Source organism: Suncus etruscus, chromosome 6, assembly GCF_024139225.1.
Source record: "Suncus etruscus isolate mSunEtr1 chromosome 6, mSunEtr1.pri.cur, whole genome shotgun sequence".
In the NCBI taxonomy this organism is placed as follows: domain Eukaryota; kingdom Metazoa; phylum Chordata; class Mammalia; order Eulipotyphla; family Soricidae; genus Suncus; species Suncus etruscus.
The window spans coordinates 114,211,600-114,236,661 of NC_064853.1; the positions used below are offsets into that span (position 1 = coordinate 114,211,600).

The 25,062-nt window shown below is 42.6% G+C and overlaps 2 protein-coding genes and 5 non-coding genes across 7 annotated transcripts; 1 reads left to right on the forward strand and 6 right to left on the reverse strand.

The window, feature by feature from the left end:
• Positions 1-18,093, forward strand: RFC4 (replication factor C subunit 4). Its single transcript, XM_049775801.1, has 10 exons — positions 1-131; positions 3,582-3,660; positions 6,450-6,529; positions 10,501-10,620; positions 14,461-14,604; positions 14,758-14,878; positions 15,868-15,993; positions 17,507-17,587; positions 17,685-17,801; positions 17,936-18,093. Exons 1-10 carry the CDS (start codon positions 1-3, stop codon positions 18,029-18,031), a joined length of 1,095 nt encoding a protein of 364 aa, XP_049631758.1. The 3' UTR covers positions 18,032-18,093.
• EIF4A2 (eukaryotic translation initiation factor 4A2) lies at positions 18,053-24,242 on the reverse strand. Its single transcript, XM_049775735.1, has 11 exons — positions 24,147-24,242; positions 23,463-23,508; positions 23,215-23,347; positions 22,777-22,916; positions 21,860-22,028; positions 21,655-21,764; positions 21,290-21,433; positions 20,842-20,979; positions 20,531-20,620; positions 20,025-20,104; positions 18,053-18,827 (listed from the first exon to the last, which is right to left on the reverse strand). Exons 1-11 carry the CDS (start codon positions 24,173-24,175, stop codon positions 18,683-18,685), a joined length of 1,224 nt encoding a protein of 407 aa, XP_049631692.1. The 5' UTR covers positions 24,176-24,242; the 3' UTR covers positions 18,053-18,682.
• LOC126012480 (small nucleolar RNA SNORA4) lies at positions 20,369-20,505 on the reverse strand. Its single transcript, XR_007496944.1, has one exon. It is a non-coding gene; the product is annotated as a small nucleolar RNA SNORA4 (small nucleolar RNA).
• Positions 20,677-20,807, reverse strand: LOC126012445 (small nucleolar RNA SNORA63). Its single transcript, XR_007496917.1, has one exon. It is a non-coding gene; the product is annotated as a small nucleolar RNA SNORA63 (small nucleolar RNA).
• LOC126012703 (small nucleolar RNA SNORA81) lies at positions 21,056-21,233 on the reverse strand. Its single transcript, XR_007497123.1, has one exon. It is a non-coding gene; the product is annotated as a small nucleolar RNA SNORA81 (small nucleolar RNA).
• Positions 21,501-21,627, reverse strand: LOC126012446 (small nucleolar RNA SNORA63). The gene has a single exon (XR_007496918.1). It is a non-coding gene; the product is annotated as a small nucleolar RNA SNORA63 (small nucleolar RNA).
• On the reverse strand, positions 23,021-23,088 carry LOC126012710 (small nucleolar RNA SNORD2). Its single transcript, XR_007497126.1, has one exon. It is a non-coding gene; the product is annotated as a small nucleolar RNA SNORD2 (small nucleolar RNA).
• Positions 24,243-25,062: the final 820 nt, after the last annotated feature.

Sequence of the window (25,062 nt, forward strand, 5' to 3'; positions counted from 1 at the left end):
ATGCAGGCCTTTCTAAAAGGTGCCTCTATCAGCTCTAAACCACCATCAGCCAAGGACCGAGGAGTCGCTGCCACTGCAGGAAGCAGTGGAGAACACAAGAAGGTCAAACATATCCCATGGGTGGAGAAATAGTAAGAGTACTTGTGTGGGGTTTTTTTTTGGGGGGGGGGGTTCTGGGTCACACCTGGCAGCGCTCAGGGGTTACTCCTGGCTCTATGCTCAGAAATCGCTCCTGGCAGGTTCAGGGGACCATATGGGATGCTGGGATTCGAACCACTGTCCTTCTACATGCAAGGCAAACACCTTACCTCCATGCTATCTCTCCGGCCCCTTGTGTTCTTGTTGAAATAATAAATTATTTTCCTAACTAATTCTGGTCCCATTATGGAATTCCTGTGGAATGGTTTGCTTTATGCAGATACTATCCTGAAAATCAGAGTTAGTTAAGTCATAAAACCATGTACCTTGGAATGATCTGGTTTATATCTAAAGAGCATTATAATTAAAGTTCTTCATTCTAGATGTTGGAAGCCACAATGAAGAAAAAGTTTGTGTAATCTTATTCTAAACTTTTGGTTGGTATTCTAATAAAGTCCAAATAATCTGTCCCTTTAGGTTTTTTTAAATATATGTAAGCAATATATATGTGTAAAAATAGCACTCTGGCAACAAATTTTCAATTAGCTAAATGCTAAGAAAAATAGTTCTAGCACCTCTATACATCTGAAAGTTATTACCAAGGGCTTTCAGATTAATGGGTTAAATAAGGTACTCATGTTTTAATTAACAATATAATTCTTTTAAAAAAGAGAAGTTTTCAGGGCTAGAGAAATAGTATAGCAGGTTGGGTGCTTGTCTTACACACATCCAACATGGGTTTGTGTCTTAGCATCCATATAGTTTCCTGAGCATCTCCAGGAGTGATTCATGAGTGAAGAGACAGTAATTACCCCTAAGCAGAGTCAGGTATGGCCCCAACATCAAAAAAATAAATACAATACTCTTAAAAAATAAATAAAATTAAAGTGAGAGGTTTCACATAAAAAAATTATTTTCAATTAAAAAAATTGTTTTTCGGGGCTGGAGCAGTGGCGCAAGTGGTAGGGCATTTGCCTTGCATGCACTAACTTAGGACGGACCATGGTTCAATCTCCCAGTGTCCCATATGGTCCCCCAAGCCAGGAGCGATTTCTGGGCACATAGCCAGGAGTAGCCCCTGAGAGTCACTAGGAGTGGCCCCCAAAAAGCAACAACAACAACAAAAAATTGGTTTTTGGCCACATCCAGCAGTGCTCAAGGATCACTCTTGCTGCTTAGAGGACCAGTGTAGGATGGAACCCAGTTCAGCTGTGTGCAGGGCAAGTGCCTTACTCTGTACTATCCAGCCTTAGGTTTTAAATTTTGTAAGACAAAAGCCCTATTTTTTATATTTCAGCTATCCAGGATATTGGCAATAGTAGGTACAGATTACTTCCTGATAACAAATGAACTTATCATTTTTGACAGGTCATTTGTTTCTCAATTCACCCTACTCCATATTTCTCTTGCCTTAATACTTTGCCACCTTCACTTTTGTTGCTTGCCTGGTGCCTACAGGCATTTAAATAGAAGTCCCTGGTGATAACAGCCACAGGGTTTCCTAGTAAAATACTGCAAAATTCTTGCTTGGCATTGACCTGGTTGGTTAGAGAAAATATGGATCAGAGATCTGCTTAGTTAGCCAAATATAAATTTATTCCTGACACTGGGAAGATAGCTCAGATAGCTGGAGACCATGATTTGTAAGTAAGCCATAGGCCCCCGTTTGGTAAGGCACCATGCGGCCCTCATAATTCATTCCTCCAGGAATGACCTCAGCAACAGAATAAACCTACCTTTTATTAATTAAATGGACAAATAGATTTGTTCGAGCTTCACTTAAATCTATATACTCATTAACAAAACTCATTTTGTTAATCCTCAAAATTAGTGTGCCTGCATTTTATGTGCATTTGGATGGTGGGAAAAGTTGATATTAACTGATAGTAATTACTTCTGGGGGCTCAAGAGATGGTCCAGCAGGTAGAGTACTCGCCTTGCATACAGTCAGCCTGGGTTCAAATTCTGGCACCCCTTTTGGTTCCCAGACCTATTTGTATCAAAATAGTTAATCGTTATTTTCCTGGGGTTATTAATAGTTCTTTTCCGTTTAGGTCTTGCCAAATATAATAGTACTTTCTAGGTAAATATTCGATTTTTTAAAAAACCTATTGGTTTTTGGGTCACACCCGGCAGCGCTCAGGGGTCACTCCTGGCTCTATGCTCTGAAATCGCCCCCGGCAGACTCGGGACAATATGGGGTGCCGGCATTCGAACCACCGACCTTCCGCATGCAAGGCAAATGCCCTACCTCCATGCTATCTCTCCACCCCCAATATTCAATATTTTCCCCTTTTTGTTGCTCTTGTTGTGATAACTGATATCAAAACACTGGGTTGTAATGCTCATGTACTCATTGGAGCTCACCTTCTTTTTTTTGGCACACCTATTTGGCGCTCAGGGGTTACTCCTGGCTATGTGCTCAGAAATCGCCCCTGGCTTGGGGGGACCATATGGGACGCCAGGGGATCGAACCATGGTCCTTCCTTGGCTAGCGCTTGCAAGGCAGACTCCTTACCTCTAGCGCCACCTTCCCGGCCCGGAGCTCACCTTCTTACTAGAAGTACTTGCCCGAAATAGCACTCATTTAGTGCTCTCCCACATTCTGATTTTAACTTCCTTGGCACCTTTGTGATGCTGGCATATTTGTTTGCTAAGTTATTCCTGGCCTTGGTCTTCACAACACACCTTTAGTGTCAGTACTCAGACACACCTGGTTTCATACCATTTATCAGACATTCCGCTGTGGTGTTGGCACTGATCAGCACGTATGGACAGTGCCAGGGGACTGTACTCAGGCTTCACAGGCATAAGGCAATAAGTTGTAATGTAATGAAGTTCAGGCTGGAAAGATGGTACACCAGGATAATGCAGTGCTTGCCTTGCATGAAGCTAACCAGATTGAACTCCCAGCACTACATATAGTCCCCCAGCACTACCATGACTTGTCCCTGGCACAAATCCTAAGCACTTCCAGGTAGCCTCACCCCATCAAGTAAAACCCATAATCCTCTATCTCAGTTTTTGTAAGCATAATAGATATAAAAAATGCACTTGGGAAAATATTTCACTTTTTTGATATAGCTTTTGTTTAAGGTAAAATACAGGGATTATATCCTCTTCCAGTTTTGGAAGCCTTGGTTGGAACCAGAGTGATAGTTCAGCAGGTAGGGCATTTGCCTTACATGCAGCCAACCCATCATCCCTTATCAGTTTGTGGATCTCATATGGTCCCCCAAGCCCACCAGAACTGTTTCCTGAGTGTAGATCCAGGAGTTACCCATGAGCACTGCCAGATGTGCTCCCCCCACAAATAAAAAGAAAACCACAAAATTTGAGTCTCTGATTTTAATTTGTAAGCATTATCATGGTTAATTTAGAAGAAACATTTGAACACTTTACCTGGATACAATGCTTAATGCAAGGTAATCTTTATTTCTCAGTCGACCAAAATGTGTGGATGAAGTTGCTTTTCAAGAAGAAGTAGTTGCAGTGCTGAAAAAATCTTTAGAAGGAGCTGATGTGAGTAGCAAATGATATTTAATGACTTTGAGAGATGTAAAACTACCATCTTCCTGTATGATTTCCTTCTTATGTATAGTGTTGTATATGCAGTAGTCATTTGATAATCTATATGAAATAACTGATTTTACAGTGGGTAATTTATTTCAACAATTATTAGGCAGAGGAAAGTATGGCAGTCCAGGTTTTTAATGTTAGCAATTCATTGCTACCTCACCCTTTGCTGAAAACATCCCAAGGCTGCAAGGTTGAAAGGGAGTGAAAATGAACAGCACATTAGCTCCTTGTTGGCCCCTGCCAGATCTTTCAATAGCTTGTCTCTGGAGTGATGGTGCTGAAGACATGACACTGGCTAGTTCCTTGGATTTTTAGGAAAGAGAACAGATCAGATTTTTGAATAGTAAATCCCATAGTTTGTATCTTTGTGTTTGTTCTTAGGGTTTTAGATCACACTCAACAGTACTCAAGGGTTCTTTGTGGTTTGCACTACTGTTGATGAAGGAATGAAGAGATGTCATGCATGGCACCTGGCAATATTGGGAAACCCCATACATGTGCCTCGGATTGAGTCTGAGTTGGCTACATGCAAGACAAGCACCTTACCTTCTGTACATTCTCCAGCTAGTTGTGTATTTTAAAGCTGCATGTTATTGATAAACAGTAATAGTTATAAATAATATATATTGTATGGTTATATATACTATATGTAATAATAATCTGTATGTTGGCTTATTTGGCATGTATTGAATATAATTATTGCTGAAATTACAGATGTGAAAACATATTAAGTTCTTGGCCTTCTTAAGCTAGCCACTTAATAAGGTAAACAGATAATTTGCGGGGCCAGAGAGGTGGCGCTCAAGGTAAGGTGTCTGCCTAGCAGACGCTAGCTTAGGACGGACCGCAGTTCGATCCCTTTGCGGGGCCAGAGAGGTGGCGCTCAAGGTAAGGTGTCTGCCTAGCAGACGCTAGCTTAGGACGGACCGCAGTTCGATCCCCCGGCGTCCTATATGGTCCCCCCAAGCTAGGAGCGATTTTTGAGCGCATAACCAGGAGTAACCCCTGAGCGTCAAACGGGTGTGGCCCAAAAACCAAAAAAAAAGATAATTTGCGATTAAATCCAGCTACTCAAATAGATTCAGATTGAATGAAGTGCAATTAAGACTGATGAGAAAATAATAAAGGAGACTTGATTTAGATTGGGTGGACAGGGAAAGCATCTAACTTACAGTAATAATCCTAGTTGGAATTGGAAATTAGAAAAAATGGAGTCAAAACCCAGCTGGAGTTCAACATAGCAATGAGACTGTGCCTTTTTATTTCATCTTCATGACATATCTTATTGTCTTGCAATTTATAAAAACTAAGTAAATAAAATATTTTTAGACGGGGCCGGCGAGGTGGCGCTAGAGGTAAGGTGTCTGCCTTGCAAGCGCTAGCCAAGGATCAGGACCTCAGTTCGATCCCCCGGCATCCCATATGGTCCCCCCAAAGCCAGGGGCAGTTTCTGAGCGCGTAGCCAGGAGTAACCCCTGAGCATCAAATGGGTGTGTCCTGAAAAACCAAAAAAAAAAATATATATTTTTAGAAATCTACCCAGGGGGTGGGAGGCAGAATATATCAGCAGGTAGGGCATTTGCCTCGCACATGGCCAACCTAGGTTCAGTCCCTGGCATCCTATATATGCCCTGAGCACGCCAGTAGTAATTTCTGAGTGCAAAGCCAAGAATAACCTGAGTGCCACCAGGTTATGGCCCTCAAAACAACAGAAAAATATCCCCAAGGTCCAAAGGAATGACACAGGGAGCAGGGTGTTTGCCTTGAGTGCTCTGACACAGGTTCAATCCTGGGCATCCCATATGATCCCCTGAGTCTGATAGGATTGTATGTCTGAGGGCCACTGGTTGTGGCCCACAAACAAAAAATCCCCAGCGTCCTCTATGTTCCTTCAGTTCTTCAAGCACTGTCAATTGTAATTCCTGAATGCAGAGTCAGGAGTAACCATATTATTGCAGGATATAACCTAAAAATTAAAAATAAATAACCTTGCCTAATTAGGAAGGTAGAACAGGAAGCCTGCCATTTCCTTTAAAAATACTTTTCCGGGGGGGGGGGGGGGTTGGACTTTTTCTGAGCTTGAGCAAATACAAAGGGTATTAGCACTTGCCTTGTGGCCAACTCAAGTTTGATTTCTTTGGTTCACTAGGAATAATCCCTAAGTGCAGAGCCAAGAACAATCTCTGTGTGTCAATGGGTGTGCTTCACCAGAAAAAAAGGTGGGGGGGGGGGGGCAAAAAAAACAGAAGTTTATAATTCCAGCCTTGAAAACTGCCATAGTGGATAGAGTATAGAAGAATCATGAGGGGCCGAAGCGGTGGCGCAAGCAGTAAGGCATCTGCCTTGCCCAGGTTATCTTAGGACAGTCCATGGTTCCATCCCCCATCATCCCATATGGTCCCCCAAGCCAGGAGTGATTTCTGAGCACATAGCCAGGAGTAACTTCTGAATGTCACTGGGTGTGACCCAAAAAACAAACAAACAAAAGAACAATCATGAATATTGACTGACCTTGAGATATTAGAAAATGATCTCTTTATATGGAGGAAGTAATATTATATTGAGAAGCATGAATTAGAACTGTTAACTTATATCAGCCATATTAAGAAATAGGTTTTTATATACAGATTCATACCTTCTATTATGAAAACATTTCACTCTTTGAATATGCATTCCCAATCATTTTATTTATGCCTTAATACACATTTTAAAAATAAAATTTTACTCCACAGCTCCCTAATCTTTTATTCTATGGGCCACCTGGAACTGGAAAAACATCCACTATTTTGGCAGCTGCTAGGGAACTCTTTGGGTAAGTTGAAAGACATAACACTGAAACACTCTTGAAATTTGGTACAAATCTCTAAAAGGTTCGTTCTCTAAATGCTTCCTTTCTTTAAAAGTTTCTGCTTGGGCTGGGAAGGTGGCGCTAGAGGTAAGGTGTCTGCCTTGCAAGCGCCATCCTCCAGCGTCCCATATGGTCCCCCAAGCCAGGGGCAATTTCTGAGCACATAGCCAAGAGGAACCCCTGAGCGTCAAACGGGTGTGGCCCAAAAACCAAAAAAAAAAGTTTCTGCTTGATACATTTTTAAAAAATGGGGCTGGGGCAATAGCACACCGGTAGGATATTTGCCTTGTACACTGCCAACTCAGGACAGACCCGGGTATGATCCCTGACATTATGGTCCTCCGAGTCTGCCAGGAGCATTTTCTGAAGAGCCAGGATTAATCCCTGAGCGATGCTCAGATGGGTGTGGCCTCCCAAAATAAAAAACATAAATAAATAAAAATTACAAAAAAGTTTCTACTTGATTTCTCTTCTGTAAACGTTTGCATTTGGTTTAACTGCATTGTGTATGCTTCATTTCTGAGTTTTGATTAATACTTTTGCTTGGAGCTGGAGATACAGTACAGTGGAGTAATTCCTGAGGTCAGAGTTACTCTGAACATGGCCAATGAACCCAAAACAAAAAATTAATGCCCTTTAGTACTGTCTTTTCAGCCTCAATAAGTTTTTTTTTTGTTTTTTTTTTCTTTTTCTTTTTTTTTTTTTTGGTTTTTGGGCCACACCCGGCAGTGCTCAGGGGTTTCAGAAATAGCTCCTGGCAGGAACGTGGGACCATGTGGAACACCGGGATTCGAACCAACCACCTTTGGTCCTGGATTGGCTGCTTGCAAGGCAAATACCGCTGTGCTATCTCTCCGGGCCCAGTTTTATTTTTCAATGTCTTCATAAGAACTTTTTTGATTATTTTACAATGGTCACTTTGTGATATGGGATGCTACCAAATAGCCTTAGCTATATAGTCATACATAATGAAAGTTTTTTTTTTTTTTTTTTTTTTGGTTTTTTGCCCACACCTGTTTGATGCTCAGGGGTTACTCCTGGCTAAGCATTCAAAAATTGCCCCTGGCTTGGGGGGACCATATGGGACGCCGGGGGATCGAACCGCGGTCCTTCCTTGGCTAGCGCTTGCAAGGCAGACTCCTTACCTCTAGCGCCACCTCACTGGCCTCGAAACTTTTTTTTTATTTCACATAAAAGTTCTTACTTGGGCCCGGAGAGATAGCACAGTGGCGTTTGCCTTGCAAGGAGCCGATCCAGGACCAAAGGTGGTTGGTTCGAATCCCGGCATCCCATATGGTCCCCCGTGCCTGCCAGGAGCTATTTCTGAGCAGACAGCCAGGAGTAACCCCTGAGCAATGCCGGGTGTGGCCCAAAAACCAAAAAAAAAAAAATTAGTTCTTACTTTTCTTTCTTTTTTTTTGTTTTTGTTTTTGGATTTTGGGCCACACCCAGCTGTGCTCAGAGATTACTCCTGGCTATCTGCTCAGGAATAGCTCCTAGCAGGCACGGGGGACCATACGGGACACCGGGATTTGAACCAACCACCTTGGGCCCTGCATCGGCTCCTTGCAAGGCAAACACCGCTGTGCTATCTCTCCAGCCCCAAATTTTTACTTTTCTAAGCATAATTAGAAGTTTGTCTTTGAGGCTAAGTCTGTGTGGGAATCAAATCCAGTGGCCACTTGAGAGGCTGCGTCAGAGTCCATGCCGTGGGCATCTCATTAGAGGAGGCAGTTGCTCCCCTCCCTGCTCTACTATGCTGGAGGAAGGTCTTTCCCCTCCTTACTCATTGTATTTAGAGAGTTTTAACCTGGGAATAATGTTCATAGACTGCAGTTCCTGAAAGGGCAATTTGCAGGCATAGGGAATGCGCAGGGAAGATACGTGGCAGGACGACTTGCAGAAGTGGCACCAGCCGGAATATCCCAGAAGTCCACACTGCCCACAGACATCAACCTCAAAGGCATCACTTGAAATCATTAGTCTCTCCAATAAAAGCATACTGGCTCCATAACCTATTAAACAGTCACGTTCCGTTTCTCCAAGACACAAACCATCATCTCGAGACCGACCTTCATTGGGCTGCCTGGTGAGAACGGCCCGAGAACCCCGGGCCCAGGCATGCATCTTGTCCAACACCATGTGTTTCAGCTTCTGGTAGTATACGGGTCCAAAATAGATATAGTCATACATAATGAAACTTCTAAGAGAAGTTCATTCTTATTTATTCTGGATTAGGTCATTCCAAGTTATATAAATTCTTTCTCCTTTTTTGTTGTTGTTGTTGTTGTTGTTGTTGTGTTGTTTGTTTGAGTCTTCACTTATACCCATTTAGCTCAGTAATTAGGAGCCACTCCAGATAGTTCTCAGGGATCAACTCCAGGGGACAGTATGTGTTCCACTCATTTGAATCATCTCCCCAATCTAAATTAATGTACCTTAACTTTTGTAATTTTCTAGCCCAGTGTTTTGGCTTTTAAAATTTATAAAAACCATAATTTGGAAGAAACTTAAACACTGGTTTGGTAGAGTATGCAGGTGTTTTTATGTTCTTTTGCTCATATCTTTATTCCTATCTTCCTACAGTGAATTACTTTTATAAGGATTTAATTTTAGGGCCAGGAAATTAATTAGCTGGAGTGTGTAGGAGCCCAAATTCAACTCCTAATACCACCAGCTGTGGCATAAAAACAAAAATGTTTTAGATCACTTTTTTTGGTAGTACCAAAACAACAACAACAAAAATATTAATAATAAAATGCTAACTTTTGGGGGCCACACTCGCAGCACTCGGGTTACTCCTGGCTCTACACTTAGAAATCACTCCTAGCGGTCTGAGGGAATAATATAGGATTCTGGGGGTCAGACCCGGGTTTGTCCCAGGTTGGCCACATGCAAGGCAAACACCCTACCACTGTGCTATCACTCTGGCCCCTAAAATGCTAACATTTTAGACTGTCTAAATGTATTAAGATAGTATTTTATTTAAAAAAAAAGATAGTATTTTATTTTTGTTGTTTTTTTTCGGGGTGTCATACCCAATGCTGCTCAGAGGTTACTTTGGGCTCTGCACTTAGGAATCACTGCTAGCATGTCTGGGATGTGGCATGCCTGGGATTGAACCCAGGTCAGCTATGTGCAAAAGTATTTATAGTTCTTGTGACAAGGCAAGCCGTAGATTCCTACTTAGAAAATTGATTTAAATTTGTATTCAGTATGTGATAGAATCTAACATTTTGTTTTTGTTTTGTTTGTTTGATTGGTTGGTTGGTTTTGGGCCACTCCTGACAGTACTAAGGTTACTCCTGGCTCTGTGCTCAAGAATGACTCCTGGCAGTGCCCGGGTTGGCCATGTGTGTGCCAGGCAAATGCCATACTTGCTGTACTATTGCTCTGGCCCCTACCTTTTGTTTTAATGCCTAGAACAAAGCCAAAATAACTACGTTATGTTACTCCAAAATAGAATTACAGGGTTGGAGAAGTAGTATGCAGAAGTTTATCATTTGCCTTTTATGCTGCCCATCCTAATGGGAACCCCGAGCAGCATAAAAAGTCTCATATAAAGGACAGCATTTGCCTTGAATGCAGATGGATGGTGGTTCAAATTCCGGCATCCCATTTGGTCCCCCAAGACTGCCAGGGGTGGTTTCTGAGTGCAGAACCAGGAGTAACCCCTGAGAGCTGCCGAGTGTGACCCAAAAACCAAAACAAATAAAAAAGTCTCACAGAAGCAGGGGTCACTCCTGAGCAGAGCCACACGATGTTGCCTCCAAACAAGGAACAAAATAAAGAAGAAAAATTGTGTGCAGTTTATCCATGTTGTTTCTAGGCAGTATCTACTGTAAAATATACAAACTTTTTTTTAAAAAAGTGATTTAAACTTTAAATGATTTATGTATGCTTTGATGTATAATATGTGTTTGATTTTGACACAGGCCTGAACTTTTTCGATTAAGAGTTCTTGAGTTAAATGCATCAGATGAGCGTGGAATACAAGTAGTTAGAGAAAAAGTGAAAAATTTCGCTCAGTTAACTGTGTCAGGAAGCCGTTCGGAGTAAGTAAGCTCAACTTTTTCTCTTTAATTTGTCATTGTATTTGTTTAAAAGTACTTGTTTGGACAGGAATGTTGGGGGCTCTGGGGACAATGGTGAATGGAAATAAACACTGGTGAGGGGTGTGGTTTGTAATGTTGCATTCTTGAAACTATCACTGACAGTATTCTAAAATTGTAAAGCATGATGACTAAAATAATATTTTACACAATACAGAAAACAACTTACTTTTGCTAAATATCCAACTTCCATTTTTTTGTTTGTTTTGGGTCATATCTGGCAGTGCTTAGAGCTTACTCCTGGTAGGCTCGGACACCATATGGGTGCTGGGATTGAACCTGGCTGCAAACATGCAAAGCAAATGCCCTAACCTCTGTACTATTGATAACTCTGGCCCCTCCCACTTCTTTTTCATGTTAGATCACTTTTTGTTTTTTGTTGTTAATGTTTGTTTTTATTGTTGAATCACACCCAGCAGTACTCAGGATTTACTCCTTTGTTCGTGGTCATTCCTAGAAAGTCTCGGGGATCATATGGGATATTGGGGTTCTAATGTAGGTCAGCTACATACAAGACAAGCTTCTTACTCACTGTACTATTTCTACACCCTCCCCCCCCTTTTTTTGTTTTGTTTTGTTTTGCTGCACCAGGAAGGCTCAGGTGACATGTAGGACTAGTGATCAAAAGAGGTTGCATGCAAGACAAGTGCCCTATCCACTGTACTATCACTCTGGCCACATTATATCAGATTTATGACTTTTTAGCTGTTCAAGGTCTAACTGATAATTTATTTGAGAAATAGTAATCAAATTAGATAGCTGGGTCATATATTGTGTCACTGTATTTTTCTCTTTTTTGTTTATATGTTTTGTTTTATGGCCACACCTAGCAATGCTTATGGGTTATTCCTAGCCCTACATTCAGGAATTAGTCTCAGCAGTGCTCAGGTGATGAGCATATGGGATGCAGAGGATAGAACTGAATTGGCTGTGTATAAGGCAAACTCCCTACTCACTATACTATAGCTTCAGCCCTCTCAGTGTATATTTCATAATTAGGTAATCACAAAAGTTCTTATCCAAACTGGGATACTCTTAGAGTGAAGGTAAGAGAAGTTACTAATAATTAAAATATAATTCCGTCCCTCCCTCCCTCCCCTTCCTTCCTTCCTTCCTTCCTTCTCCCTTCCTTCCTTCCTTCCTTCCTTCTCCCTTCCTTCCCTCCTTCCTTCCTTCCTTCCTTCCTTCCTTCCTTCCTTCCTTCCCTCCTTCCTTCCTTCCTTCCTTCCTTCCTTCCTTCCTTCCTTCCTTCCTTCCTTCCTTCCTTCCTTCCTTCCTTCTCCCTTCCTTCCCTCCTTCCTTCCTTCCTTCCTTCCTTCCTTCCTTCAAAAAAATATATATAATTACCCCTTAAAAGATGTTTAAGGAAGCTTTATTCCTGATATAGCAATTAGTTCCCATATTAAGATCTGATCTATACCAAAACTTACATCATAGAACTCTTAGAGATTTATAGAAAGTAACTAAGTTTTCATATCTATCTTGGCTTACATACAAATTTCTTATCTGAGGGCCAAAAGATCACTCAGTGGAGATCCTGGGTTCAATTTCTGACATCATGGTCAGGTGAACACAGCCTGGAGCAATCCTTGAACATTAAGCTAAATGTCACTCCTGCCTGAGCACTGTCAGGTGTGGCCTAAAAAAAAAATCTTTATTTGTAAGGAATTAGGTCATTTTTTCTTTCTGCTGCTGCTGCTGTTGTTGTTTAGGCCATACCCAGTAGCACTCTAGGGTTATTCCTGGCTCTGCACTCAGAAATTATTCCTGGCAGGCTCAGAGGATCATAGTGGATACTGGGGATTGAACCCTACCTGCTATGCTATCACTGACCCAGTCACAAATATTTTTAAAACCTTTAAAATTCAATAATAGGGAGGGACTGGGGTGATTGAACAGTGGTTAGGATGTTTGCATACATGCAGCCAACCTGCTTCAATCATTGGCAGCCCATATGTTCTCCTGCTCACAAAGCCAAAAGTAATAAGCCTTGAACACCATCATGGATGGGGGCCCCTCCATTAAAAATATTGAAATATAGTAATATAAGGATAACCAAATTTTAAAATATTTGAATAGATATTTCTTCAAAAAATGTTTCTGAATGACTAAACACATGAAAATATTAGAAAAATGCAAATGAAATAGTGTGCTAAATCATCATTACACCGCTAGGATAGCTATAACCAAAAGACCAAAATATAGAAAATGACATGTATTGACAAAGATGTGGAAAATCAGAGCCTTTAGTCGTTGTTGGTATATAAAATGGTATACTCACTTTAAAAAAATAAAGTAGTATACCGACTTTGAAAAGTTTGGCAAAGGCCAGAGTGATAGAACTGCAGGTAGGGTGCTTGTCTTGCACACTGCCAACCTGGGTCAATCCCAGCAACCCATATGACCCAGCCTGCCAGGAGTGATTCTTAAGTACAGAGCCAGGCATAACCCCTCAGCACTGCCCAGTATGGCCCAACACAAAAAATGCTTGGCAGTAATTCTTCCTTAAGTTACCATTACCATATAACCTAGCAGTTCCAATCCTAAATACAAACCCAGAGAAATGGAAGGATAGGATAGTACAGGGGTTTCCTTGCATATGGCTGACTCTTGTTCCACATGATTTCCCAAACACCACCAGGAATGTTCCTTGAGCACAGAGCCAAGAGTAAGCCCTGAGTACAGCCAAGCATAGCTTTCTCCCTGAAAGAAAAAACAAAAAAGAAAACAATGTTCACTAAAAAGAAACATACAGATCTTATAGACATATTACTTGTAATAGCTAAACATGGAAACAAGTATTCAACTTATGGACAAATGAAATATACACATTTGTCACATGATGTGGCAATATAAAGAAATAATGTAATGATATACTATGAATGAATCTTGAAAACATTCTGAGTGTAAGAAGCCAGTCACAAGAATATATATGTATGATTTTATGATACATATTTTATTCATTGTTTTGATTTGTTTCAATTTATTTAAATTTATTTTTTGTTTGCTTGGTTTTGGGGGGGGGGTTGGGGTCACACCTGCTGGTGTTCAGGGGTTATTCCTGGCTCTGCACTCAGAAGTCACTCCTAGCAGGCTCAGAGGACCATATGGGATGCTGGGAATCCAACCAGGGTGCGTCCTGGGTTGGCCGCGTGAAAGCAAATACCCTGCCACTGTGTATCGCTCCAGCCCCCAGAATTTACATATTTAAGTTTTACATATTTAATGATATATGGTTATGTGATTCTTGTTTGGTTTTTGTTTATTTTTTTGTTTTTGTTTTTGGGCCATACTCGGTGACGCTCAGGGGTAACTCCTGGCAATGCACTCAGAAATTGCTCGTGGCTTGAGGGACCATATGGGATGCCCGGGGATCGAACTGCGATCCTTCCAAGGTTAGCGCATGCAAGGCAAACACCTACCACTTGTGCCACTGCTCTGGTCCTATGTGATTCCTTTATATGAAATGTTGTGGATTTGCAAATTATGAAAGAAAATAGAAATTTGTGAGAGAATAGACTATAAGGTTTCTTTTTGTGGTGATCACAATTTGTGGGTCATGTTTGTTTTGTTTTGGAGCCACGCTCAAGGTTACTCCTGTCTGCACTCAGAAATCACTTCTTGCAGGCTCAGGGAAGGGGGACCATGTGTTATGCATGGGATTAAAGCTGAGTCACCACGTGCCAGGCAAACACCCCACTGTACTATTGCTCCACTCTGGTCCCTGACTGACCATGTTTTCAAATGAGACTGTGGTGATGATAATGTGTTTCTCTCAATCAGTGGGAAGCCATGTCCTCCTTTTAAAATTGTGATTCTGGATGAAGCAGATTCCATGACCTCAGCTGCTCAAGCAGCTTTAAGACGAACCATGGAGAAGGAGTCTAAAACCACACGATTCTGTCTCATCTGTAACTATGTCAGTCGGTATGTTATTTTGATACCCCTCATAATTCAATGGAGAAATAAACATTTTAAAGCTGTATGATTTCTCCTAGAGTAAATCTTAATTTTTGGGTAAAAATTAATTTTGGGGGGAATTATTTAGATACCAACTTGTCCTTTTCTGATACTTTACAGAATAATTGAACCTTTGACCTCTAGATGCTCTAAATTCCGCTTCAAACCTCTCTCAGATAAAATTCAACAGCAGCGATTACTAGACATTGCTGATAAAGAACATGTCAAAATTAGCAATGAGGTAAAGTACTGTGATCATTAATTCTTTAACAGATGCATATGAAGAGATTCTGAAAGAGTCAGATGTTGTTTCAGAGTCATTCATATATTTAAATCCTGCAACAAGTCTCTGCAAAGGCCTGATACTTATTTAGCTAATCTTCAGGAACTAATGTGGTATGAAATTCTGGTAGTGTAATAACTATACAGATTTCTTATTCAGAATATAATCATAGGGGCCAAGAGAGAGCATAGCAGTAGGGCGCTTGCCTTGTACACAGTGGATTCAGGATGGATGGTGGTTTGAATCCCGGCTTCTCATATGGTCCCTTGTGCCCACCAGGAGCAATTTCTCCTGAGTGCTGCCGGGTGTGACCCAAAATAAAATAAGAATATAATCATAATTTGAACTTATTTAATCAAGAAAATTGGATGAAATTACAGAACACATTTTTGCGAATTTCCCTAAGAGGCAGATCTCTGTTTTTGTTTTTGTTTTTGTTTTTGGGCCACACCCGGTGACGCTCAGGGGTTACTCCTGGCTATGTGCTCAGAAGTCGCTCCTGGCTTGGGGGACCATATGGGACGCCGGGGGATCGAACCGCGGTCCGTCCTAGGCTAGCGCAGGCAAGGCAGGCACCTTACCTCCAGCGCCACCGCCCGGCCCCAAGAGGCAGATCTCTGATGCTGTATTTTTGCCACTACCGGAATGCTTATTTCATTAAAAGTGGGAATAAGGGGGCGGAGCGGTGGCGCAAGTGGTAGGGCGTTTGCCTTGCAAGTGGCTAACCTAGGATGGACCGTGGTTCAATCCCTTGGCGTCCCATATAATCCCCCAAGTCAGAAGTGATTTCTGAGCACATAGCCAGGAGTAACCCGAGTGTCACTGAGTGTGCCCCCCACCCCAAAAGAAAGTGAGAATGAGTTGCTTTCCCCCATTAACTAGGCCAAAATTTTATTTTTGTGGGGTTCTAATGCTGGTTTTTTGTTTTTGTTTTTGTTTTTTTCCAGGGAATAACCTATCTCGTTAAAGTATCAGAAGGAGACTTAAGAAAGGCCATTACATTTCTTCAAAGTGCTACTCGATTAACAGGTGGGACAGAGGTTACAGAGAAGGTGATCATGGACATTGCTGGGGTAAGATCACTAGGTACTCTTCTTCATTTGTCTTCCTCCCTCTCAATTCTTATGTGTTTAGTCTGTTTAGACTAGTGTTTTAAAAATAATATAGGCGAGAGGAGCTTATAAGTACCTAAAATTTATTCTGGAAATTGGAAGCCAAAATACACATGCTACAGATTATGTTAAGGGCTAAATTCTAGGTCATAGATTTCTGCATTTCCCTGTGACTGAAGTGAGCTTACCTTTTTTAATAAGAGCACCTCCATAAGACACTCTCCCGTAAATATATTCCTATCAAGGATCTTAAACATTCATTTTGTCACTGTAACTGCTGTCAAAGATTAACAACCATGTTTCAGGATATGGCACCTAAATGTTTTAGGATTGTTTGTTTTTGAGGGGACCACATGCCAGTGGTACTCGAGGATCACTTCTGATTCTACAAACCACATAGTAATCCTGCCTAGCAACTATTACATTTAACAGATTAGCAGTGTTATTATAAATACAACTTTATCTGGCAAAGGGCCATATGTAGAGTATAACTTTAGGAAATCATTTTAAAATATTTGATTTGGGGGCTGGCGAGGTGGCGCACTAGCCAAGGAAGGACCGAGGTTGGTTCGATCCCTCGGCATCCCATATGGTCCCCCCAAGCCAGGGGCAATTTCTGAGCGCTTAGCCAGGAGTAACCCGAGCATCAAACGGGTGTGGCCCGAAAAACCACACACACAAAAAAATGTATGTTTGATTTGAAATTTGCTTAATTTTTTTTCCACTTGCTATGCTTTTTTATGTGAGAAATGCAACATGGGTTGAGTACTGCCAGCTATATACTTCAGATAACTACCCAGTTGATTTTGAAATGTTCATCGTATTGAAGCAGCTTTTAGAGAAATGATCTCCAATCAGGTTCTCTGGTGTAGGTTTGCCACCAATATAGTTCAATTGGTAAATAGCTGTTTGGTAAATAAACACATCTGGGGCTGGAGCCATGGCACAGCGGTAGGGGCATTTGCCTTGCACACAGCCAATCCAGGACTGACAGTGGTTCAAATCCCAGCAACCCAGATGGTTCCCCGAGCCTGCCAGGAACAATTTCTAATCAGAGCTAGGAGCAACCCCTGAGCACTGCCAAAAAACCAAAAACAACTGAGGCTGAGGTTTACAAAAACAGTAAAAGGCAGGAGTTGTGGCATCTGCCTTGCGCTAACCTAGAACAGACCAGTTTGATCCCCGCGTTGCATATAGTCCCCCAATCCAGGAGCGATTTCTGAGCGCATAGCCAGGAGTAACCCAAGCATCACCGGGTATGGCCCAAAACAAAACAAAATCACCTGAGGTTATTAAATGAACCTGTCAAATTTCCCTCAATTATTATGGGCAGGGGTGGGTCACAAATAGGGCAACAGGGATTACCCTGCACAAAGCTTATTTTATTCCCAACACCCTCTTCTCTAGTAAGGAGAAAGCCTGAGAGGAAAAGGTATTTGTTTCCCATGATCTACATTGTCACACCTTCTTCTAGGTGATACCAACTGAAGCTATTGAAGATCTATTTGCTGTATGCCAGAGTGGATCTTTTGACAAACTAGAAGCTGTAGTAAAGGTAACTTGCTAATCCTGGACTGAAATTTAATAACTGGGGACTGGAAGATTGAGTTATCATTTTTATATTTATCATGTTTTGTGTGTATGCATTACAGGATTTAATAAATGAGGGGCATGCAGCAACTCAGCTGGTAAACCAACTTCATGATGCTGTTGTAGAGAAGGATGATCTTACAGATAAGCAGAAGTCAGTCATCACAGAAAAACTTGCTGTGAGTATGGCATGAAAATTAATGTGTGTCTTGCACACAAATGACCCCGGATATCCGGGGGTCATTTTTCAAGCATCCCGCGTGCCCCCCCCCAACCTGCCTGAAGTAACCTGAGTCCTTTTGTTTCTCTCTAGGCAGTAGACAAGTGCTTGGCAGATGGTGCTGATGAACATTTGCAACTGATCAGCCTTTGTGCTACTGTGATGCAGCAGCTTACCCAAAATTGTTAAAGAAAATTTACCAAGTGCGCATTTTAATGTGAATATACAATTTATTAAACATTCAAACTTCATTAAGACATGTGCAATATGGCAATTTTACTGGGGGTTTTAAACCCTACTAAGATGATTGCTTGCTGGGGCTTAGCAACAGGGTCCAGTTCACACTTAGCACTAATTAAATACTTTATTGAATAAATACAATACCAAAAACAAGATGCATTCAAAAGTCGATTTTAAGGGCCTTTCTATTGAGGCTAATGACAAATACAATAAGGGCAGATATGCTAGTTTAACATAATTGGCTGATTTTATACAGCACTTATATCTTTTAGTCCACAAGTATATTATTAAATGATAGAGAACATCTAATACAACCATTTCTACATAACTAGGAAATAAATTTCTAAGAAAGGAAGATTTTACAGACCCCATCTTTTATACCCAACCCCAACAGTCTAATAACTCTAAGAGGATGAAGCCAATGACTTTCCTCACAAGAGCTCACGACTAAAGTCGCTTTGCTATCAAAATCTGTATTTCTGATCCGTTATGAACATTGAGACAAGATTCAAATATTCCAAAAAAAGAAGCACAATGCACGTTGTGTTCGCCTATTCAGCAACAGCGAGCACTGCATCCAAATCTATCTCATCCCAGGAACTAAATAAGGTCAGCCACATTCATTGGCATTTCCTCCACTGTAGTATTGTAGAAAGTCTCAATGTCACGAAGAATCCTCTTGTCTTCTTCAGTAACAAAGTTTATAGCCACACCTTTCCTCCCAAATCGACCCCCTCTGCCAATTCTGTAGAAGAAAAAAAAGTCAATGATTAGGATGTCACCTTTTATGTTCTACATGAACATGATGATCCACTTGTAACCATCAGCTGCTGTTTAATTTATCAAGGTCATAGTTCGTGCTTCTATAATTGGAGCACTAGCTGCTTGCTGCTAATCAGTATCTAGAGAAAAGAATCTTCCTTTGCAGTTAGTGCTAAAAGGATTCAACAAAGGCTTGTCTGGCTGCAGAATGAGATTTATCCGGATGCCTTGTCTTGAGCATTAATTATTTTTAAAGCAGATGACAGTAAAGTGTTTGGGGTAGTGAAATTAAAGCCCATACCAAACTGGGCCAGCCAAGAGCAGATGTCAGCCTGGGACAGATGTAAACACCAGGAATAAAACAAAGAAGTTATGCATTCCATTTCGACGCACTCAGGAACTGTAAACTGCAAACAAATGCTATGAGGTTAACTATTTTCTAAAACATAAGTATTTGGTATGGTAACCCAAACTTATCACTGCTTTTTTTGCTCAGTTTTCACACGTTTTAACTCAATTTACTCAACGTGTTACACCTCCAAAACTTACTACCTTTCTGACAAAAACCAGACAATACAAACCACCTAACAGGCTAACAAATAAAACTTGCCTTGGCTGGAGCAACTTAAAATATTAAATAATCATGACAAAAGAAAAACAAATATAAATACCGACTCGCTCTTTATTCAAACAGTGTCCTGTTCGCTTATGATTCCACGTCCTAAATTACGTCAACGCCGTTTCTGAGTGCCATCTCGTCATCAACTGCTGCTATCGACTCCTGTATTTTTTAAAAAGTCTTTTTTTTATATCATATAAAAAAGTACAATTCAATTTTATTTAGGGATAAAGCCACTATAACTAGCCAGGGACAGTTCAGAAATTGCTACAAAAACACCAAGAAGCTCTCCATCTTCAACCAAGAAAAACCGCTTTTACACAAAAACCACTAATTTAGAACCTAAGACCAACAAATCTATGAACAACCTTATCTAGTAGGACTATGAGAAGTCTGTTACATTTACAGTTGATTCAGTTTTTCTCACTGTGACCAATCTTCCAAGCACTTAACCTTCCATCACAAATTAACCAACCTATCTTTATGACTCAGTTCCTTGCTGAGATAACCTTTTCAAAGTAGAAAGCATAAATTCAGTAAGTCAAAATGGCATTTACTCACCTGTGAATATAGTTTTCACGATTGGTAGGAAGATCATAGTTTATAACCAATGACACTTGTTGCACATCAATTCCACGAGCCTGAAAGACAAATTATACTCATTAATGAAGATATGGGGACCAGAGTGATGGCACAGCAGGGAAAGTGTGTCTGGGGGAGAGGGGCTGACCCAGGTTAGATCCTTGCCTCCCATATAGTCCAGTCCCAAGCCTGACGAGAGTTGATTCCAGAGTGAAGTCAGGAATAAATCCTGAGTGCTGTGGGGGCATGGCCCCCAAAATAAATTTAAATTAAAAAAAATTACAATAAATATATAAAATAAAATTTAAAAACTTATGAATTACAATGTAGGCCACAAAATAGTAGTGAGCTATGAGTGGCACAGCCCACTGTGGAGTGTGGTCTTCAAGTTTATTCTCCCAAAGAGCTCAAGCTGGCAAAGGTCACTGAATAACCTCCCCAAAAACTTAACTTTTGGTAAATAATAAAGAGCAATGAGAACTTACCAACAAGTCAGTAGTGATCAGAACACGGCTTGATCCTGATCGAAATTCCCTCATGATAACATCTCTTTCCTTCTGGTCCATGTCACCATGCTGCAAATTAACAGATCTTATTCAAGGTTCAGACAACTCAATACAAATTTATAAACATGTATGAGACCAAGCGTCCCTGGCTGCTACAGGTGTCAAGCAGACAGGTATAGTTAAGAAACAGCTTTATTTTAAGCAGGGGGAACGACAACACAGCACTTACAGCTATATTGTAGTCTAAATCCTGCTTGAATATGAATTTCTTATTAATGCTAGGTTCTTACCAAAGCAGAAACGGTGAAGTCCCTGGCATGCATTTTCTCTGTAAGCCAGTCCACCTTACGTCTTGTATTGAGAAAAATGACAGCCTGTGTAATAGTCAGTGTCTCATACAAGTCACAAAGCGTATCCAGCTTCCATTCCTACAAGCAAAGAATGTTGCCATGAATAAGTGTTCTCTATCTTGCCTTTGTTCAGAAATCCAGTGAGAAGTTAAAGACATATTGCACCAGATCTTATGACATAGGACACCGGACATTAAGAAAGAGGTCCTCCCCAGTCTCTACAATCTAGTGCAGTTACTTTTCTTCTTGCGTGTACTCTGCTAGCATTATTGCAAAAACCAAGATATGATCCTAGTTTCTGCAATTTTAGCACAGTGCTTATACAAGAAGGTTGGAAAATACTTTAAGGGCAATTATTTATATTATACTTAATTACTAGGCAAATTACCTCTCTCTCGACATTAATATAAAATTGTTTGATTCCTTCAAGGGTCAACTCTTCCTTTTTCACAAGGATTCGAATGGGATCTCGCATAAATTTTTTGGTCACTTCCAACACATCAGTTGGCATTGTGGCAGAAAGCAATACAACCTTAAAAGACAAAAGACTTTGTTGAACTGAGTAATTAGCACAACTTTTATCACAAGTATCCAGATAGATGTTTGAGGCCAAGCGTCTCTGTCTTACTATGCAATTGTGGTAAGACAGAGATAGTATGCATCAATTACTTTAAGCAGGGGGAACGACAATAGAACACTACAGTTGTATTGTAACAGGTCCTGCATTTAATCTTTTAAGAGTGGAAAACTTACCTGAATACTTGTATTCAATTTTTGGAAAATCTCATAGATTTGATCCTTAAACCCTCGGCTCAACATCTCATCTGCTTCATCCAAAACAAACATTTTGATCCATTTTGGAGCTATTAAAAAAGATCACATAAATTTTCAGATTTTAAGGGACTCCTTATTTCCAAACCTGAATTTTTAGTACTTTTAGCATTCAATAAATACTTACAAAGGTATCTTCTGTTTAACATATCAAAAACTCTCCCAGGTGTACCAACAACAATATGTGGTGCTTCAGCCTGGAGTTTTTGCATTTCATTTCGAACATTGGTTCCACCAATGCATGCATGACAAGTTGCTCCCATATAATCTCCAAGTGCCAGAATTACCTTTTGGATCTGAAAGTCAAAAGTCCTTAATTACTACTGAGAGTTACAGGCCCAGTGACTAACTTCTGAAGCATACAATTATCTTGTCTGCAAACATCTTTTATGCATGCGCAACACATTAACTATTCCACTTTAAATGCAGACTTAACTGCTTCAAATAAAACCCCAAGATTACTTTCCTTGTACTTAAAAAATTGTTTGTGCTACATCAATCCTGGTGCCCCACATACCAGCTAAACTAATTAAATAAAAACATTTCCTACCAAATCTTTCAGGTCACAGAAGGTGAAAATAGTTCAACAAGCTCTGCAATCAGGAAGTTCTATTCCCCCCGGGTAGTGACTTTTAATCTTGCCTTTTTAATACCTCATTTTAGCAAGGCTTATTCATTACTTCAAAGCCACTAGAACAATGAGCTTTGAAAACATAGCATGCAACAGATGCATCACAAACTACTGAGACAGTCAAGATAACATGTCACTGCAGTTTTCATGTTGCACAACTGCATTGAAACTTAAAAAATGGGAACAGATCTAGTCCACCCTGAGCACCAACTTTTTGCAATCCGCTAAACTTGCCCCTGCAAACTAAAACTGCACACCCGGCTCCTAACTTTCAACAAACTCCCTGGCATGCATGGTCAGTTAAAAGGAGAGCTCGATCGGACCATTTTATACCGTTTTCAATTCTTCACAGTTGTGAAACCTGAAACCTATGCAACACGCAAGCAGTTTTTTTTGAACTACACTATCAATACCTGTTGAGCCAGTTCTCTGGTGGGGGCCAATACTAGTGCTTGGGTCTCCTTGAACTCAATCTCCAACTGTTGCAGGATGGAAATAGCAAATGTGGCTGTCTTGCCAGTACCTGACTGAGCTTGAGCAATCACATCATACCCTAAAAAAAGTAGGATACACATTTACCGATCCCACATCAAACCGTCACTTCTAAGTTCACACCACGTATTCCATTTGGAACATGAATCATGCCCCAATACAATCAAGTGATCAGCATGAGTATTGTCTTCATTTCAGATCAGTCCCGAAAGATGATTGCCATCATTTCACTTTTTTTGGAATACAAACAGGTGCCAAGTCCCCCAAAGTTTCCCCACAACTATGAGAGCCTGGCCTAGGTCACAACAGTACCACCATCACTTAATAAAAAGCGCAGAACTTTGGTTCTCGTAGCTTACCTTTAATGCAGGGAATAATAGCTCTCTGCTGAATCGCCGAAGGCTTCTCAAAACCGTAAGCGTAGATGCCCCGGAGAAGAGACTCCTTTAAGTTCATATCATCAAAGTTATCAACAATCTCATTCCAGTTGCTCTGGAAGGTGTAGAGGGGGGAGGGGGAGGAAGTCAGGCGGGCTGCGCTGCGCAACACAACACAGCACTCCCCTGGACCCCGGTTCCCCAGAAGCCAATGGCCGCCCGCCACTTACCTCGATGACACCATCGGGGTCCATTCCCTCTGGGCCGCCATGTTCTCTGCCGGCAAGAAGGCTGTCGTTAGAATCGTCCTTTTCTCCCCCGAGGCCCTGCGCCTCGCCCGCCGCCCGCGCCCCGCTAGCCAGCCCCAAGGTCGGGAACTCAATGTCCCGAAATGCACTGCGACCGACGGCCCTCCTCCGCCCCCCGCCCGTGGGTCGGGGTCCAAGTCTCGCGAGAACGCGCGCGCCGGGTCCCGCCCCTTCCGCTGCGCAGCGCGGTGATTGACGCGGGCCGAGCCAGCGCCAACGGCTCGCCGGGCCCGGACTCCGCCGCCCTGCCGCCGCGGGCGAGGCTCCGTCTCCCCGCCACACGGGCCGCCTCAAGCCCCCCCAAGGCGGCCTGCATGGCCACCGCTCCCTTGCGAATCTTGTCTGTGGTGCAGATAGCGCCTTCGTGCGGGGAGACGGCGCCCCGGTGGGCCCGACGCGTTTCCGGACTCTCGGGGCCGAGTCCCGGGCAACCTTTTCCCCTTCAGGAAGGTTCTCGAAGGGCATGGCAGCCGCGGCCCCCAAACCCACACACCAGCCCGCAGCTCCTCGCCTCCAGTCGAGGAGGCACGAAGAACGCTCTCCCGAGCCGCACGGTTGCACCCACAAGGCCCAACAAGAAGAAATGCCCCCTCCGGCCGCCCGTACCTGTTGTAGTCAGCGGAGCCACCAGACATGATCCGCGGAGCCACTCAGCGCCCGACTGGAAAGACCGCCGCAGTGCGCCGCCCGCCCTTTTATAGCTTCGCGGCCGGGACCCGTTTCCCGCGGAGGGATCTCCGCCGCGCTATTTCCCCCCACCCCCCCGCAGAAGCGACGCCCTGGGGCGGTTCCTCGAAGACGTCATCCTGAACTAGCCCGAGGAGGGAGGGGGGAGAAGTCAGCCGCGCGCGTGCGGTTCTTGCTCCGCGCTCGCTCGCTCGCTCGCTCGAGTCCTCGCGACCCCGAGGATGCTGCGCGGAACTTCTTTCCTCGGCGGAGGAAGACCACTGCAGCAGCACCAGCCGCGCAGGCGCAGCCGATGCTCCTCTCCGCCCCAGCCGCCCTACGGGGTTTCTGCGGCCCGGGCGCAGAGGCGGCCCCGGGGTGAGGGAGGGCGGCCGGGCTTGTGCGGTGTCGTTGAGTCCCGGAGGCGAAATCCGGTGCCATCCGCTCGCCCCGCCGCCTCGTCGGGCTTCTCGGGAGCTCGGGGCGGAAGCGAAGGCCTTCTGCACCCCGGAGCCCCGCTGCTGAGGAAAGGAAAGAGAAGGAGCCGCCGGAACGGTGGCGCAGGCCGGAGGGCGTCTGCCTTGCAGGCGCTTAGCCCAGAATAGGCCGCGGTTCGATTCCCGGCGCCCCAAAAAGCAAAAGATAAAAGAAGTGCAGCTGGACCTTTAGTGCCTGTGTTCAGCGCATCTTTTCTGTCCTTGCACCGGCTTTGTGCATTGCTCGGGGCAAGCCAGAGGTTGCATCTGCTGCCAAAAAGTCTCTGGATCAGCTGCTCAATTTGGCAAGATAAAGATCCCTTTCTTTGGTCTAAGCTGCTTTTTTCTTTTTTAATATATTTTGTTTCGGGGCCACTACC